The following is an 18797-nucleotide window of genomic DNA, read 5'->3' on the forward strand; positions in this document are numbered from 1 at the left end:
ATAGTTGAGGCCCCAGAACTGATCACTTCGGCACTCCACTAGTTACAGTTTGCAAACCTGAAATTGACAGATTTGTCCAGACTCGCTGCTTCCTGTTAGATAACCAATCCTGTTAATATGTTACTTCCTGCACCAACTTCTCATGTTTTGTGCATTAACCTTTGATCAGGCACCTTACTGAATGCTTTTTGGAAATCCAAATACACCAATGCTACATGTTCCCAATATCCACCTTGCTTGTTAATTCCTCAAAAATGAGTTAAGCAAGATTTCCCTTTCACAAACCCATGTTGACTCTCCCTGATCACATTATGATTTTCTAAGTCTCCTGTCATAATCTCCTTAATAATGGAGCCCAACAATTTTCCTGACAGGTAAGGCTAACTGGCCTGGAGTTTCCTGCTTTCTGTATTAAAGGTGTTGCATTTGCTATTTTACAATTCACTGGAACCATTGCAGAATCAGACATTTTGGAAGATGAAAACAATACGGCAGCACGGTAGCAAAGGCAGCACGGTAGCATGGTGGTTAGCATAAATGCTTCACAGCTCCAGGGTCCCAGGTTCGATTCCCAGCTGGGTCACTGTCTGTGTGGAGTCTGCACGTCCTCCCTGTGTGTGCGTGGGTTTCCTCCGGGTGCTCCGGTTTCCTCCCACAGTCCAAAGATGTGCGGGTTAGGTGGATTGGCCATGCTAAATTGCCCGTAGTGTCCTAATAGTAAGGTTAGGGGGGGGGGGGGGGGGGGGGGGGAGTTGTTGGGTTACGGGTATAGGGTGGATACGTGGGTTTGAGTAGGGTGATCATTGCTCGGCACAACATCGAGGGCCGAAGGGCCTGTTCTGTGCTGTACTGTTCTATGTTCTAATACATCTACCTCTGCAGCCACTTCTTTTAAGACTCCAGGGTGCAGGCTATCTGATATTGACAACTTTACAGACTTTAGATTAATAGTTTTCCCAGCTCCTTTTCCCTGGTGATGGTGATTGTTTTAAGTTCCTCCCTCCTGTTCACCTTTTTTTTTTTAAATTTAGATTACCCAATTATTTTTTCCAATTAAGGGGCAATTTAGCGTGGCCAATCCACCTAATGTGCACATTTTTGGGTTGTGGGGGCGAAACCCACGCAGACACGGGGAGAATGTGCAAACTCCACACGGACAGTGACCCAGAGCCGGGATCGAACCTGGGACCTCAGCGCCGTGAGGCGGTTGTGCTAACCACTAGGCCACCGTGCTGCCCTTCCTTTTGATTTTTGACGTATCTTTGGAAAGTTTTCTAAATCTTCGATAGTGAAGACAGACACAAAATACCAGTTCAATGACTTCACCATTTTCTTGTTTTCTACGATCAATTCCCCATCTTACTCATTAGAGGACCAAGACGAGTTATCCTTTCATATTCAAATACTTATAGAAAGTTCTACAATCTATTACTAGCTCGCTCTCTCATACTCCGCTTTCTGCATCGTCATTATAATTTTAGGGGCTTTGCACAGTAACTTCATTGCAGGGTTAATGTAAGCTTATTTGTGACAATAAAGATTATTATTTTTAGTCATTCTTCAAGTATGGCCATTCTTCTGACTTGGATCTTTGTCGACATGGACAGTGTTTCTTTCAATTTGATACCATCCTTAACTGTTGTATTTAGTCATGGATGATGCATCATTCTCAAAATCTATATTTCGCACTGGGATAAATCTTTGCCGAGTTATTAAGTATCTCCTTAAATTGTCTGTGTGGAGTTTGCACATTCTTCCCGTGTTTGCGTGGGTTTCACCCCCACAACCCAAAGATATGCAGGGTAGATGGATTGGCCATGCTAAATTGCCCTGAATATAAAAAAATGAATTGGGCACTCTAAATTTAAAAAAATAAAAAATCTTTAAAAAAATTATCTCCTCAAAAGTCTGGCAAAGTATCTCTACAGTCGACCTTTAACCTGGTGTCCCAGTTCACTTTAGCTAGCTCTGCATTCATACCCTCATAATTATCTATCTTCCGGTTTAGACCCATACTTCTCCCTGTCAAACTGAACATGAAATTCTGCCATTTTATGATCGCTGTCACCTAAATGCTCCTTTACCATGAGGTTATTGATCAATCCTGCCTCATTGTTTATTACCATGTCCAGAATGGCCAGCTCCTTGGTGGGCTCTAGAACATACTGCTCTAAGACCTTTCCCTCACACACTTGATGAACTAATTTTCCAGGCTAGCTTTGCCAATCTGACTCATACAGCTCAGCATAGAGTTCAAGGCAATCAGTCATTTGGTTACCCCTGTTGGTGAGAACTTCACCATCTGCCAACATTGGGGGGAAACTTTGGTGACTGTAGTGCCAAGTGCCCTTTTCGTCCCATCATACATAGCAAAGAGTTCATTGTCAGAGGCAATTTGGATTTACTGATGTCGGCCGATCCAGTGTATATCTGCACAGCATCTCTCTCTCTTTTATACAATTGCCGTGGCTACTTTCGTTATGCAGTGTTCTAGCTGTTGGGTGAATGTTGTACATCAGGTAAGCTTCAGGTGGGCTGGTTTAGCACAGGGCTAAAGAGCTGGCTTTTAAATCAGACCAAGGCAGGCCAGCAGCACGGTTCAATTCCCGTACCAGCCTCCTCGAACAGGCGCCGGAATGTGGCGACTAGGGGCTTTTCATAGTAACTACATTTGAAGCCTACTTGTGACAATAAGCAATTTTCATTCATTGCTTCAATGACAGAGACTGAGTCGGTCTCAAACCAGTCAACTCATGTTGATTGATGAAGTTTATATTGATGTGCCTGTAAAATATATATTATGTTCCTTGATAATTTAATTTCTTAAATGGAGGTGCCACTGTGAAAAAGGTATAAGTTAGTGAGAATTGTCAGCAAGGATTAATCAGCACTTTCTAATTGGAGATGTTAATCAGTGAACCTCCCAGAAACTGAATTGTAGATTATTCATCAATTTAGGACTGAAGTAAAAGTTCATAATTTTTTGTAAAGGCGTTTCTGTCGAGAGTTCTTGAATTAAGGAGAAGGATCATAGATGGTGGTTTTTAAAATAGATATTGAAGGCCCGAAAATCAGAGCCATCCCCTGTATGTTAAACCCCAGCCAGTTATAGGGTTGTTAACATATACTGAAACAAACAAAATATTGTCAGACTATCAATCCTGGATGTGCTTAACAGGAACTCCTATAATCACTTATGAACTCGCTGATGTCTCAGCAGGTTGGAGGACTTTGTGAATCCCTTCCCACACACAGAGCAGGTGAACGGTCTCTCCCCAGTGTGAGTGCGTTGGTGAGCAGTGAGGTCGGAGGACTGCCTGAAACTCTTTCCACAGGAAGTGCAGCTGAATGGATTCTCTTGAGTGTGAATTCGATGGTGTGACTGGAGGGTGAATAATCGAGCGAATCCCTTCCCACAAACGGAGCAGATAAATGGCCTCTCCCCAGTGTGAACCCGCTGGTGTGAAATAAGGGTGGACGATTGAGTGAATCCCTTTCCACACACTGAGCAGGTGAATGGTCTCTCCCCAGTGTGAATACGCTGGTGTGTTCGGAGGATGGATGAAGACCTGAACCTTTGTCCACAGACAGTGCAGCTGAATGGCTTCTCTTCAGTGTGAATTTGCTGGTGTGCCTGAAGGCCAGATGACCGAGTGAATCTCTCACCACATACTGAGCAAACGAACGGCTTCTCCCCAGTGTGAATTCGCTGGTGTGTAGCGAGGGCAGATGTACTATTGAACCTCTTCCCACAGTAAGTGCAGCTGAAGGGCCTCTCCTCAGTGTGAATTCTCTGGTGTAACATCAGGTTGGTTGTCTGAGTAAATCCCTTCCCACACACAGGACAGATGAACGGCTTCTCCCCAGTGTGAATGCGTCGATGGTTTTTCAGGAGGGATGGATAATTGAATCCTCTGTCACAGTCTTCACATTTCCATGGTCTCTCCATGGTGCCTGTCTCTTTGTGTCCCGCCATTTGGACAATCAGCTGAAACTTCATTCATACACAGAACACATGCACGTTGTAGCTGCTGTCATGTTTTATCAGGCTGGGTAACCGGTTCAAGTTGTGCCCTCATTGGAATAGGTTTCTTCACTGTCACTGTGTCAAAATGCTGCATCTCCCTTTCCAATACCACATTGGGTGTACTTACACCAAACGGACTGCAGCGGTTCAAGAAGGCAGCATCTCCTTCTCAAAGGCATTTAGGGAGGCCAATGAATGCTGGCCTAGCCAGTGACGACCACATCTCCTAAATGAACAAAACAAAAGAATCGGGTGTTTGTGTCACGTTGATTTTCCAGTCACACTGATGATTGAAATGTTCTCCCACAGACAGAACAAACATTTCTCCTTCCACAGTCAAAGTCCGCTGGTATTCAGGTCCTTATGAATCCACTGAATCTGTCAGTTCACGCTGTGATGTTTGATGAGTTTTCTGTCTGTTATTCCTCCACTCCCAATATCCTGTAAAAGGAGTTTACAAAGTTATCACCGTCAGTCCAGGATAGAAATTCTGAACAGACAATTCTAGTTTCTCTGGAACATTTTTCCCTCTCTTGTTCCCCCAAATCTGTAAATCCCCATCCCACACACTCTCCCTCCTCCCTGGGCTGAAATCCAAACCCATCTCACCATCTCTTTCCTCCACTCCCAGTTTTCTCCCTCCCTCTCCTCGGCCTGGGTTCAGTTCTCCAGCTCCTGTCTGCAGACTGACAATGAAATCAATTCTCCTGGTCACTGGACCATGGAGTCCCGCCCCTCTGACGTCACCACCTATCTCCGCACATGCGCTCTGATCCCCGATGAAACAAGATGGTGGCCGATTGCCCGGGCTTCTCCCCGGGTAAAAGTCAACGACCTGCAAACGCGCGACCTGCACACCTGGAGGTTCTCAGTCGGGGTTTGAGGCCCACACTGACCCCATCCCACGCACCCACCTGTTCCCCTGCGCCAATCTCCCGCCATCGCCGCCTCATACCAGCCGCCGAGCGACAAACATGCGTCTCTCCATCACCGTCAGTCATCCTGCGCATGCTTGAATGGTTCGCAGTACAGCGCATGTGCCCAGATTCCTATTGTGGAAAGGGGACTTGCTGCACCGCGGGTGTGCTGGGTAATTGCCAAGTATAATTATAATGTACAGTATTCTTCTCTCCAGCCACCAAAGGCATCAGTAACAAGCGTTTTGCACAGTTTGGATCTAACAAAAGCTGTGTTCTCTCACACACCGCATTGCAAACTGTAATCCAAACATTTCCCACTAATTTACCATTTGCCAGACATACCACCAATAGCATTCTCATTGGAATTCCACTGTAGAAACATAGAATCCCTACAGGGCAGAAGGAGGCCATTCGGCCCATCGAGTCAGCACAGACCCTCTAAAGGAGCCCTCTGCTTGTGCCCAACACCCGGCCCTATCTCCGTAACCCCACCTCACCTTTGGACACTACGGGATAATTTAGCATGGCCAATCCACCCACCTGCACACCTTTGGACTGTGGGAGGAAACCGGAGCACCCGGAGGAAACCGAAGCCGGGTTGGGAAGAAAGTGCAAACTCCACAGACAGTCACCCAAAGTCGGAATTGAACCCAGTTCCCTGGCATTGTGAAGCAGCAGTGCTAACCACTGTGCCACCCAATTTACCTGCAACTGTTCTTCCAAAATTACGAACTGTGATGGGATCACAATCTCAATGGTATTATAAACAAGTGCAACTCGCAGATCCAGTGTATTAAGGTTTTATGGAGGGGATTTTAGACAGCCCGTGTTGTTCCTGGTGCACAATGAAGCTTTTAATCCCAGACTCATCATTTTGAGACCTGTATTGGGTGATTATTGAAGTATTTTTATTTGCTGTGATGGCAATCAATAAAGTATGAAACCATTTATTCAAAAGCCACAATCACAGGACTTTCACCATCCAACAGAAAGACGGGGAATGGGAATTAGTTGAGAATGGAAAACCCGGGGCAGCATGGTGGCACAGTGGTTAGCATTGCTGCCTATGGCGCTGAGGACCTGGGTTCGAATCCCGGCCCTGGGTCACTGTCCGTGTGGAGTTTGCACGTTCTCCCCGTGCCTGCGTGGGTTTCACCCCCACAACCCAAAGATGTGCAGGGTAGGTGGATTGGCCACGCTAAATTGCCCCTTAATTGGAAAAAATAATTGGGTACTCTAAATTTATTTTTTAAAAAGAGAATGGAAAACCCCCCATATAACAACAATGATCAGCAGACCCAACCCCTTCAGTCACAAGTGAACTGGTGTCTCAGCCACTGGGATGACCAAGTGAATGTTTTCTGCGAGTAACTGTCAGGTTCACATTCTTATCGATATTCCAGGGCATGTATTTTACTAATACTGACATGCATCAATAATAAGGAATTTTGGACTGTTGAACACATAAGATAATAAATAGGAGCAGGAGTCAGCCATTCAGCACATCAGGCATGTTCCATTCTTCAATAAGATCATGGTTGATCTGATTGTGGTATTAACTTTCTCCCTACCTTCATAACCCCGGACTCTCTTGTCGATGAAAATCTGTCTAACTCAGCCTTGAATATATTCAATGACCCAGTTTCCAGCGCTCTCTGAGGAATAGAATTCCAAAGACTAGTGACCCACTGAGAGAAGAAATTGCTCTCATCCTCAGTTTGAAATGGGAGACCCATTATTTTTAAGTTGTATTGGGCGGCACGGTGGCTCAGTGGTTAGCACTGCTACCTCATGGTGCTGCAGACCCGGGTTCAATCCCGGCCCCGGGTCACTGCCCGTGTGGAGTTTGCACATTCTCCCATGTGTCTGCGTGGGTCTCACCCCCACAACCCAAAGATGTGTAGAGTAATGGATTGGCAACACTAAATTGCCCCTTGGGAAAAAAAAATTATTGGGTACTCCAAATTTAAAAAAATAATAATTTTTTTAAGCTATATTTCCTATTTCTGGAAGCATCTCAAGAACTACCCTGCAAAGTTCCCTCAGAATCTTTTATGTTTCAATAAGATCATCTCTCATTCTTCCAAACTCCAACGAGTATAAGGCCAACCTGCTCAACCTTTCTTTATAAAACAATAACTTCATCCCAAGAATCAACCAAGAGAACCTTCTCTGAACTGCTTACAATGCAATTATATTGCTCCTTAAGTAAGAGATCAAAGCTGAACACTGTACTCTTGGTCTGGTCTCATCGATGCCTTACACAGTTGTAGTAAGAAGTCTTACAACACCAGGTTAAAGTCCAACATGTTTGTTTCAAACACTAGCTTTTGGAGTACTGCTCCTTCCTCAGGTGAATGGAGGAAGGAGCAGTGCTCCGAAAGCTAGTGTTTGAAACAAACCTGTTGGACTTTAACCTGGTGTTGTTAGACTTCTTACTGTGCTCACCACAGTCCAACGCCGGCATCTCCACATTATTGCACAGTTGTAGCAAGCCTTTCCTGCTTTCAATAAGGGGGTTAGATCTACCATGCGGATTTAGCGGCACTTTGTGATCACTAAACCTCAGCAGAAATTGGAGTTAAAACTTCTCAGGTGCAAATAAGAATCTGTTTTATTTATCTCTATTGATTACAATTGAGAATCATTTAAAGTCATATTCTCTAACAAGTCCAGCTAGCAAAGTACTCAATAGAAGCAATCTTGTAGACAATTCAACTTTCAAACAATCACAGAAATTATTTTCTTGTTTAGGCAAACAGCTCGCAATAACTTCAAAAGTCAAAGTCAGAAAGTGAAATATGAAAGATAGAGAGACAGCGAGTAAGTTAGATCAAAGTATAGTTGATTCATGAAGTAAGAAATGGCCATACGATCTATCACGGTTATACTAAATCATATCAGACTTTAGCCATCGAGCTACACCCCGATGTAATCCTAATTGGTTTGGGTTAGAATCAAATACGTTTGATTCGATGCTCAGCCGTCTGTCAATAATAGGCAACATTAACCTAAAATGTATTTTTGTATGAGCTATGGAATGCGATTTGGCTTCCTCATCGCATAAACTTGCTTGTTAGGACAATGGTTGCTATGCTGTTGCCATGGAGCTTGCCTTGTCCTTGGGTTACTTTATCTTGGAATTGTATTTGTTAGCTGCATCGGAATTCTGCTGTTCTGTTTGCAGCTACGTTCTGAAATGCTAAATGTGTGTTTTGAAATGACCTGGGGTTATGAGTGAGTTTTAAAATGGTATTTAATAGACTAGGGGCTTAATGCTAAATAGCTATCTTTTACCTATAGAAAATAGCTGGCTTCTACAAAAGACCAGCATTATAATTGCTGTCCTAATTATGTGCTACACCTTCATGCTCACATTTTGTAATTCAGAAACAAAGATATCCAGATCCCTCTGTAGAACGGCCTTCTGCAGTCTCACCATTTAAACAGTGTGCTGCCTTTCTATTCTGCCCACCAAAGTGTACAAGTTCACACTTTCCCACATTACACTCCATCTGCCACATGTCTGCTTACTCACTTCACCCATGTTCCTTTGCAGGCTCTTTGTATCCGGTCTCACAACTTGCTTTCCTACCCAGCTTTGTATTTTTTAACAAATCTGGACACAATACAATCAGACTCTTCATCCAAGACCTTTCCTATTTCTTTTCTCAACTCAAACTGATTTTACACTGCTGAACTAAGATTGTTTCTCAGTACCATACTGATCTCATTCTTTATTAACAGATATACACCACCTTTTTTTTAAAAACTTCCTTCCAAAATATCAAGTAGCCTTGAATACCCATGCCCCACCCACGGTCACTTTGCTATGATGTCTCTAACATCTATCCTATCATTCCAATATAACTATATTTGTGATATCAATTCACCTATCATGGTAGCATAGTGATTAGCACTGTTGCTTCACAGTGCCAAGGACCCGGGTTCGATTCCCAGCTTGGGGTCAGTGCCTGTGCGGAGTCTGCACGTTCTAAACTGCGTGGATTTCCTCCGGGCGCTCTGGTTTCCTCCTACAAGTCCCGAAAAGACGTGCTGTTCGGTGAACTGGACATTCTGAATTCTCCCCTCTGTGTACCCAAAGCGCCGGAACGTGGCGACTAGGGGATTCTCACAGTAACTTCATTGCAGTGTTAATGTCAGCCTACTCGTGACACTAATAAAGATCATTATTATTAAGGGGATGGGAGAGAAACTAAAGAAAGAGGTGAGTTCAGGGCTAGGGCGAGGGGCAAGCTCAGAGACAGTTTGGTCCGGTGGGCTAGTAGAAGAGAGGAAGCAGCAGAGGCAGCTGATCGGATTGTCTCAGTATTACTCACAAAGAAGCTCCAGGAACATTTCATACTTGTTGTTCGAGGTGAGGATGAAGGAGATGGGAGAGGGGGAACCTTCAAAAGGAACTAAGTTGCGTTGGAGCTATTAAAAACAACTGAACTCCTTATCTGTTCAACAAAAAGTTGATTTATTGGACTTTTAGGCACAATATTAAACCCTACAACTGGCCTGGAGATTATTAACATCAGCAGAAACTGACCCAAATGAACGTGGTTCAGTTTTTGATGTGATAAATAGGAAAATCAAATCACTGTAGTTACTTATGAATACGTATGTGTTTCAGCGGGTTCGTTGAGGTAGTGAATCCCTTCCCAGAGTCAGAGCAGGGAAGTGGCTTCCCCGCAGTGTGAACTTGCTGGTGTCGAAGCAGTGTGGATGACCGAGCAAACTTCTTCCCGCGCACAGAGCAGGTGAACGGCCTCTCCCCAGTGTGAATGCGCCGATGAACAGTGAGATCATATGATGTCTTGAACCCGGTCCCGCAGTCAGAGCATCTGAACGGTCGCTCGTCAGTGTGAATACGTTGATGGCGCATCAGTTGCCCAGAACTTTTATAGGACTTCCCACAGTCTGGACATTTGAATGGTCTCTCTTCAGTGTGAACTCTCTGTGTACCAGAAGATCAGATGAACGAGGGAATGCCTTCCCACAATTGGAACATGCGAACGGCCTCTCCCCAGTGTGAACTCGCTGGTGTTCCAGCAGATTGGATGAAGTAATGAACCCTTTTCTACACATGGAGCAGGAGAATGGTCTCTCTCCAGTGTGACTGGGCTGGTGATTTGATAGCTCAAACCTGTAATTGAATCCTTTCCCACAGTCTGCATATTGCCACGGTTTCTCTCAGGTGTGACTGCGCTTGTGTTTCGAGAGGCCCGATAATCAGCTGTAACACTGTCCACACACAGAACACGTGTGCGGTTTCTCTCCACTGCGAATGGTGCTCTTTCCTTCCATGTTCAAAATCCAATGATGTTCAGGGCGACTCTGTCAGATCCTGCTTTGATGTTTGGTTTGAATTTCCCATCTCCAAATCCTCCCCTTCTAACATCCTGTGAAATTGATTTCAAACAGCAAAAAGGGAGTGAGATAAAGTCCGACAAAACAAAATGCGGATTGAGAAATTGAGCTGAATGAATCTGGTCATTTGTGGGGCCAGCACTGGGAAAACATGACCATGAAAACTGCCGGATTGTCATAAAATCCCAACTGGTCCTTCAATGAAGGGAACCTGCCACAGTCTGGTCCTGCAGAAGACTCTGGCTTCTAAGGGAGAGAGAGGGAAAGATTGAGATGGGAATAGCTGCGATAGCTGAGGAAATTGTGGAGGCATTGGTGGTGATCTTTCAGGAATCACTGGAGGCAGGGAGGGTCCCAGAGGATTGGAAAATGGTAAATGTAGCACACCTGTTTAAGAAGGGAGGGAGGCAGAAGACAGGGGGTGGGATTCTCCCATACCCGGCGGGGCGGGGGGTCCCGGCAGGACGGAGTGGCGTGAACCACTCCGGTGTCAGCCCGCCCCCCCAAAGGTGCGGAATCCTCCGCATCTTCAGGGGCTGAGCCGGTGCTGGAGTGGTTTGCGCCCCGCCGGCTGGAGTGGAAGGCCTTTGGCACCACGCCAGCCGGGGCGGAAGGGACTCCGCCGGCCAGCGCGAGTGCGTGCATGCGCGGGAGCTTCAGCAGCTGCTGGCGTCATCCCTGCGCATGCGCAGGACGGGGGTTCACCTACACGTCGGCCATCGCGGAGGCTGACACGGCCGATGCGTAGGAAAAGAGTGCCCCCACGGCACAGGCCCGCCCACGGATCAGTGGGCCCCGATCGCGGGCCAGGCCACCGTGGAGCCAACCCCCGGGACCAGATCGGCCCATCCCCCCCCCCAAACCCCCGGCCAGGTCCCGCCGGTAAGGGACCTAGTCTAATTTACGCCGGTGGGACTGGCAAAGAACCAGCGGGACTTCGGCCCATCGCAGGCTGGAGAAGCGCCAGAGGGGCCGCTGCGAGCGGCCACCAACCGGCGCGATTCCCACCTCCGCCGAATCTCTGGTGCTGGAGAATTCAGCAGCTGGTGGGGGCGGGATTCACGCCGCCCCCTGGCGATTCTCCGACCCGGGGGGTGGGTCCGTCGGAGAATCCCGCCCACGAAATTTAGTGGCTGGTTAGCCTGACTTCGGTCATTGTAACATTTTAGAGACAATTATTAAAGATGAGATTGCAGAGTACTTAGAAGTGCACGATAAAACAGGACTGAGTCAGCAGGCTTAGTAAAGGGAGATCATGCCAGACAAATCTGTTTGAATTCTTTGAGAAGGTAACGAGGAAGTTAGACAAAGGAAAACCAGTAGACATGATCTATTTGGATTTCCAGAAGGCCTTTGACAAGATGTCGTAAAGGAGGCTGCTTAATAAAGAATGGATAGAGGATTGGCTGACTGGCAGAAGGCAGAGAATAGAACATACAGTGCAGAAGGAGGCCATTTGGCCTATCGAGTCTGCACTGACCCACATTAAGCCCTCACTTCTACCCTATCCCCATAACCCAATAACCCCTCCTAACCTTTTTGGACACGAATGGGGAATTTAGCATGGCCAATTCACCTAACCTGCACGTCTTTGGACTGTAGGGGGAAACCAGAGCACCCAGAGGAAACCCACGCAGACACGGGAAGAATGTGCAGACTCCACACAGACAGTGACCCAGCAGGGAATCGAACCCTGGCGCTGTGAAGCCACAGTGCTATCCATTTGTGCTACCGTGCTGCCTTAGGGATGAAGGGGACCTTTTCAGTGGGCGGGCGGTGTCTATGGTGTTCCACAGGAGTCAGTGTTGGAACCACAGCTATTCATTTTTTTTTTAAATTTAGAATACCCAATTAATTTTTTCCAATTAAGGGGCAATTTAGCGTGGCCAATCCACCTACCCTGCACATCTTTGGGTTATGGGGGCGAAACCCACGCAGACACAGGGAGAATGTGCAAACTCCACACGGACAGTGACCCAGAGCCGGGATCGAACCTGGGACCTTGGCGCCGTGAGACTGCAGTGCTAACCACTGTGCCACCGTGCTGCCCTCCCACGGCTATTCATGATGTACATTAATGATCTGGAAGAAGGAACTGAGGGCGTTGTTGCTACGTTTGCAGATGATACAAAGATATGTAGAGGGACAGGTTGTGTTGAGGAAGCAGGGAGGCTGCAGAAGGACCTGGACAGGCTAGAAGAATGGGCAAAGAAGTGGTAGATGTAATACAATGTGGAAGAATGAACATCATGAATAGCTGTGGTTCCAACACTGACCCTGTTTCAATCCCGGGCTTTCAGCATCAGGCCGAGTGCTGGCTTTCCTCGCTATCTGTCAAGTTGTCCTGCCTTGGGCGGCACGGTAGCACAGTGGTTAGTACTGTTGCTTCACAGCCCCAGGGTCCCAGGTTCGATTCCCGGCTTGGCCAGCTTGGGTCACTGTCTGGGCGGAGTTCTCACGGTGTCTGCGTGGATTTCCTCCGGGTTCCTCACACAAGTCCCGAAAGACAAGCTGGGCTGGATTCTCCAAAAATGGGGCTATGTCCCCGCCAGCATAAAAACACTGGAGTTTTACTCTGGAGATTCCTTCAAAATATTAGCAACTATTCACCTACCTGCAGGGTGCTGGGAGGACCCTGGAGTGCTTCTTGCTGTTTCAGCTGCGGTTACGAGCCCCTGCACATCCGGTTGCGAGTCCGTGCATGCGCCCAGCGGCGGCCTCAAGCGGCCGTGCCGAACGCAATTGGTGTACTCAGCCGGCGGACCTGGACAAGAAAAGGTCCCAACGATCGGACCCGCGCCGCCCATAAGGCCCCCCCACCTCCCCAGTACTTGATCTCCCCGCCCCCCCCCACCAGGGCAGCTGCGGACTGTGTCTGCAGCCCCCCCCCCCGCGTGATAGTTTTGACCGGCCAGACCTGGTGAGATCCACGCCGTTGGGAATTCGGCCGGTCAGGACCGGAGCATCGCTGGGAAGGCCTCTGGCAATGGCCCCCCAGTCACATCGCGTGCGAGCCGTTCTCCGGGGAATCACGGGAGAGGCACCGGGCCGATCCTGTCGTAAAAGTGGATCCTCCGTCCCCAAGCCAAACGCGATTTCAGCGCGGGGCTGCGGAGAATCCAGCCCGGTGTTAGGTGAATTGGACATTCTGAATTCTCCCTCCGTGTACCCAAACAGGCGCCAAAATGTGGCGACATGTTTCTCAGTAACTTCATTGCAGTGTTAATGTGACAATAAAGATTTTTTTTTTTAAATGCTGAATCTAAAACAAAAACAGAAAATACTGAACAATCTCAGCAGGTCGGATAGCCTCTGTGGAGAGTGAAGGGACTGGATGACTCTGTCAGAGCTGAAGAGAACTGGAAATAGGATCAGATTTATACTGTTGTGTGTGTGTGTGTGGGGGGGGGGGGGGGGGGGGGGAGAGGGGGGAGGGCAGCTTGGAGCAGTGGGGGTGGATAGTGTGCCAGCAATTGGTGGAGATTGACAAAGATGTCAGAAGAACATAAGAACATAAGAACTAGGAGCAGGAGTCGGCCATCTGGCCCCTTGAGCCTGCTCCGCCATTCAATGAGATCATGGCTGATCTTTTGTGGACTCAGCTCCACTTTCCAGCCCGAATACCATAACCCTTAATTCCTTTATTCTTCAAAAAACTATCTTTATCTTAAAAACATTTAATGAAGGAGCCTCAAATGCTTCACTGGGCAAGGAATTCCATAGATTCACAACCCTTTGGGTGAAGAAGTTCCTCGTAAACTCAGTCCTAAATCTACTTCCCCTTATTTTGAGACTATGCCCCCTAGTTCTGCTTTCACCCGCCAGTGGAAACAACCTGCCCGCATCTATCCTATCTATTCTCTTCATAACTTTATATGTTTCTATAAGATCCCCCCATATCTTTCTAAATTCCAATGAGTACAGTCCCAGTCTACTCAACCTCTCTCGTCGTAATCCAACCCCTTCAGCTCCGGGATTAACCTAGCGAATCTCCTCTGTACACCCTCCAGCCCCAGTACGTCCTTTCTCAGGTAAGGAGACCAAAACTCCAGGTGTGGCGTCACTAACACCTTGTACAATTGCAGCATAACCTCCCTAGTCTTAAACTCCATCCCTCTAGCAATGAAGGACAAAATTCCATTTGCCTTCTTAATCACCTGTTGCACCTGTAAACCAACGTTTTGGGACTCATGCACGAGCACACCCAAGTCTTTCTGCACAGCAGCATGTTTTAATATTTTATAATTTAAATAATAATCCCTTTTGCTGTTATTCCTACCAAAATGGAGAACCTCACATTTGTCAACATTGTATTCCATCTGCCAGACCCTAGCCAATTCACTTAACCTATCCAAATCCCTCTGCAGACTTCCGGTATCCTCTGCACTTTTTGCTTTACCACTCATCTTAGTGTCATCCCGTTCCCGTACCAGCCTCCCCGGACAGGCGCCGGAATGTGGCGACTAGGGGATTTTCACAGTAACTTCATTGAAGCCTACTCGTGACAATAAGCAATTTTCATTTCATTTGCAAACTTGGACACATTGCACTTGGTCCCCAACTCCAAATCATCTATGTAAATTGTGAACAATTGTGGGCCCAACACTGATCCCTGAAGGACACCACTAGCTGCTGATTGCCAACCAGAGAAACACCCATTAATCCCCACTCTTTGCTTTCTATTAATTAACTAATCCTCTATCCATGCTACTACTTTACCCTTAATGCCATGCATCTTTATCTTATATAGAATAGAACATAGAACAGTACAGCACAGAACAGGCCCTTCGGCCCTCGATGTTGTGCCGAGCAATGATCACCCTACTTAAACCCACGTAACCCAACAATCCCCCCATTAACCTTACACTACGGGCAATTTAGCATGGCCAATCCACCTAACCCGCACATCTTTGGACTGTGGGAGGAAACCGGAGCACCCGGAGGAAACCCACGCACACACAGGGAGGACGTGCAGACTCCACACAGACAGTGACCCAGCCGGGAATCGAACCTGGGACCCTGGAGCTGTGAAGCATTGATGCTAACCACCATGCTACCGTGAGGCCCCTTATGCCGCAACCTTTTGTGTGGCACCTTGTCAAAAGCTTTCTGGAAATCCAGATATACCACATCCATTGGGTCCCCATTATCTACCGCACTAATAATTTCCTCACAAAATTCCACTACATTGGTTTGGCACGACCTGCCCTTTATGAACCCATGCTGCATCTGCCCAATGGGACAATTTCCATCCAGATGCCACGCTATTTATTCCTTAATGATAGATTCCAGCATGTTCCCTACTACCGAAGTTAAGCTAACTGGCCTGTAATTACCCCCTTTCTGCCTACCTCCTTTTTTAAACAGTGGTGTCACGTTTGCTCATTTCCAATCCGCTTGGGCCACCCCAATTTCCCGAGCCATCTCTTTAAGCACTCTGGGATGCATTCCATCAGGGCCAGGAGACTTTAGCCCAATTTTCTTTGTTTTAATTAGCTTGCCCATCACTACCTCCTTAGTGATAACAATCATCTCAAGGTCCTCACCTGTCATAGCCTCATTTCTATCAGTCACTAGCATGTTATTTGTGTCTTCCCCTGTGAAGACCGACCCAGAAAACCTGTTCAGTTCCTCAGCCATTTCCTCATCTCCCATTATTAAATCTCACTTCTCATCCTTGAAAGGGCCAATATTTACCTTAGCCCCTCTTTTTTGTTTGATATATTTGTAGAAACTTTAGAACATAGAACAGTACAGCACAGAACAGGCCCTTCGGCCCTCAATGTTGTGCCGAGCCATGATCACCCTACTCAAACTCACGTATCCACCCTATACCCGTAACCCAACAACCCCCCCCCCTTAACCTTACTTTTATTAGGACACTACGGGCAATTTAGCATGGCCAATCCACCTAACCCGCACATCTTTGGACTGTGGGAGGAAACCGGAGCACCCGGAGGAAACCCACGCGCACAGGGGGAGGACGTGCAGACTCCACACAGACAGTGACCCAGCTGGGAATCGAACCTGGGACCCTGGAGCTGTGAAGCATTTATGCTAACCCCCATGTTACCCTGCTGCCCCTTTGACTATCTTTTTTTTATTCTGAGCAAGTTTACTCTCATAATCTATCTTACTCTTCTTTATAGCTGTTATAGTAGCTTTCTGTTGCCCCCTAAAGATTTCTCAGTCCTCTAGTCTACCACTAATCTTTGCCAATTTGTATGCTTTTTCCTTCAATTTGATACTCTCCCTTATTTCCTTAGATATCCACGGTCGATTTTCCCTCTTTCTACCGTCCTTCCTTTTTGTTTGTCATGGATAAAAAGACAAAGGGAATGTAAATGGTGGTGATAATGACTAAGAAGGGTGCTGATAGTAGCACATTAAGAGTTCAGAAGAAATCAATATGCTCATCCAAAAATAACTGGGTACTCTAAATTAAATATATATATATTCTCATTCGAGTTTTCAAATCTTGCTCTTCTCTATTTCCAGCTACACACACGTTTAAATTTTTGACCACATGTAAAACAGACACACTCACATTCATGTCCAGATGAACTGACTGACTCTCAGGTTTTGATTTGGTGCTTGGACTGTGCTACTGCCTTCAGATTCTGCTCTTGTAATGTCCTGTAAACAGTCACCACTGTTGGTCTGTGATTAAAAATTCAAAAGAGACAAACATTTCTCTTGGTTTGAGCTTCCTGTGTATAAACCCTCCCCTTCTGAACCCCTGTAAAAGGGGTTCCCAGAATCCATCACTGGTGGAGATCCCAGAATCCATCACTGGTGGAGATCCCAGAATCCATCACTGGTGGAGATCCCAGAATCCATCACTGGTGGAGATCCCAGAATCCATCACTGGAATCCGGCTCACAGGGATCACCGAGCATGCGCTCTGCTGCACATTGCCCCCAATAAAGATGGCGGCCGGCAACTCTGGGGCCTCTGATCAGATTCAATTCTGCGGCTGTTAATCCACTCGAACTAATCACGGGACTTTAAGATTATTAATCTTGGCCCGAGACCTCCACTGGGTATCCATAAAGCTTCCGCATATAGTCCTATCCACCTGCATTACCGTCCTATAAGCAGTCATTGTTCACCGGTTGCCAGGTCGAAATAACCGCCTCGGTGCATGGCCGACATCCAAACTGCGCATGCTCCATCTGCAACCCACTATTGAGCCTGCGCTAGAGCTGCCTATATCATAGAATTCATAGAATTTACAGTGCAGAAGGAGGCCATTCGGCCCATCGAGTCTGCACTGGCTCTTGGAAAGAGAACCCTACCCAAGGTCAACACCTCCACCCTATCCCCATAACCCAGTAACCCCACCCAACACTAAGGGCAATTTTGGACACTAAGGGCAATTTATCATGGCCAATCTACCTAACCTGCACATCTTTGGACTGTGGGAAGAAACCGGAGCACCCGGAGGAAACCCACGCACACACAGGGAGGATGTGCAGACTCCGCACAGACAGTGACCCAAGCCGGAATCGAACCTGGGACCCTGGAGCTCTGAAGTAATTGTGCTATCCACAATGCTACCGTGCTGCCCCCAGGATGATTCACCTGAGGAAGGAGCAGTGCTCCGAAAACTAGTGTTTGAAACAAACATGGTGGACTTTAACCTGGTGTTGTAAGACTTCTTACTGTGCTCACCCCAGTCCAACGCCGGCATCTCCAAATCAAGTCTGCTTTCAGCCACGTGGTGGGTGTGATGCTTCTGATCTGCCCCTGTCCTTCCCTCTTAAGTGGAAAGAGACAGAGCATGTGTGCCCTGTCCTTATATATGGGTTGTGTACTGGTCGTGTCCTATTCTATGTGATCATTAGCTGTATGTCTGCATATCATGACATCTCTGGTGCTCCCTCTAGTGTTTATTTAGTCGTAGTGTATTTATATTAACCCCTTGTGTATTTACAGTGATGCATATCACCACATCCCCCCTTTTTGCGTGTTACATATTTTCTGTACAGTGTTAAAGAAAAATTGAACAAAAACAGGAAAATAAGTGATGACATGTACAAGTTATGATGACCGTGATGACAATACAAGAACAAAGGGCAAGGGGGGGAGGGGGGAGTTTACAACTCTTGGGTATCACATACGGTACTCTTTCAGAGGTTGGACGGCATTGAGTGTGGGGGGGAGTGGATTCTAGGGGACCATGGGGGGGGGGGGGGGGGAGTGGACTCTAGGGTGACCATGGGCAGTACCGGACTCCTTTCTCTTTTTCTCCTTTGTTTTTTGTTTCCACCGTGGGAGGGTTTCTTTTATTGGATGCATATATTGACAGGTGGGCCGTTGTTTGGGGTGGTGGGAGGATGGGATCGTTGTTATTGTTGAGGGGATTGACTTTGTATTTGTTACCATTTACTGTTTGGGGGTGGGGTGGGAATTTTGGAGGAAAATGTGAAAATGGAGAACAAAAACATTTTTTAAAAACTGAGAGACTTGCA

At 46.9% G+C, this 18797-nt stretch overlaps 2 protein-coding genes across 5 annotated transcripts in view; one reads left to right on the plus strand and one right to left on the minus strand.

Moving 5' to 3' along the window:
* The window catches only part of LOC119951633 (zinc finger protein 850-like), a 45384-nt gene that overhangs the window by 19560 nt on the left and 7027 nt on the right, over window positions 1–18797 (plus strand). The gene's annotated exons all lie outside the window — the stretch shown is intronic.
* On the minus strand, window positions 1247–17477 carry LOC119951286 (gastrula zinc finger protein XlCGF7.1-like). 4 transcript variants are annotated; one of them, XM_038774336.1, is made up of 2 exons: window positions 17411–17477; window positions 1247–4468 (listed from the first exon to the last, which is right to left on the minus strand). In XM_038774336.1, the coding sequence occupies exon 2, from the start codon at window positions 3998–4000 to the stop codon at window positions 3191–3193; it is 810 nt and encodes a 269-aa protein (XP_038630264.1). In that variant the 5' UTR covers window positions 4001–4468; window positions 17411–17477; the 3' UTR covers window positions 1247–3190. The 4 variants fall into 4 exon arrangements, 3 of the variants coding, with proteins under 3 accessions (XP_038630264.1, XP_038630263.1, XP_038630265.1); XM_038774335.1 differs by lacking the exon at window positions 17411–17477 and adding an exon at window positions 16871–17125; XM_038774337.1 differs by lacking the exon at window positions 17411–17477 and adding an exon at window positions 4637–4677.

This window comes from Scyliorhinus canicula, chromosome 17 (assembly GCF_902713615.1).
Source record: "Scyliorhinus canicula chromosome 17, sScyCan1.1, whole genome shotgun sequence".
Taxonomy (NCBI): Eukaryota; Metazoa; Chordata; class Chondrichthyes; order Carcharhiniformes; family Scyliorhinidae; genus Scyliorhinus; species Scyliorhinus canicula.

Excerpts from the sequence above, each read along its gene's own strand:
- LOC119951286 (XM_038774336.1), bottom strand. The coding sequence starts at position 4,000 with ATGAAGTTTCAGCTGATTGTCCAAATGGCGGGACACAAAGAGACAGGC.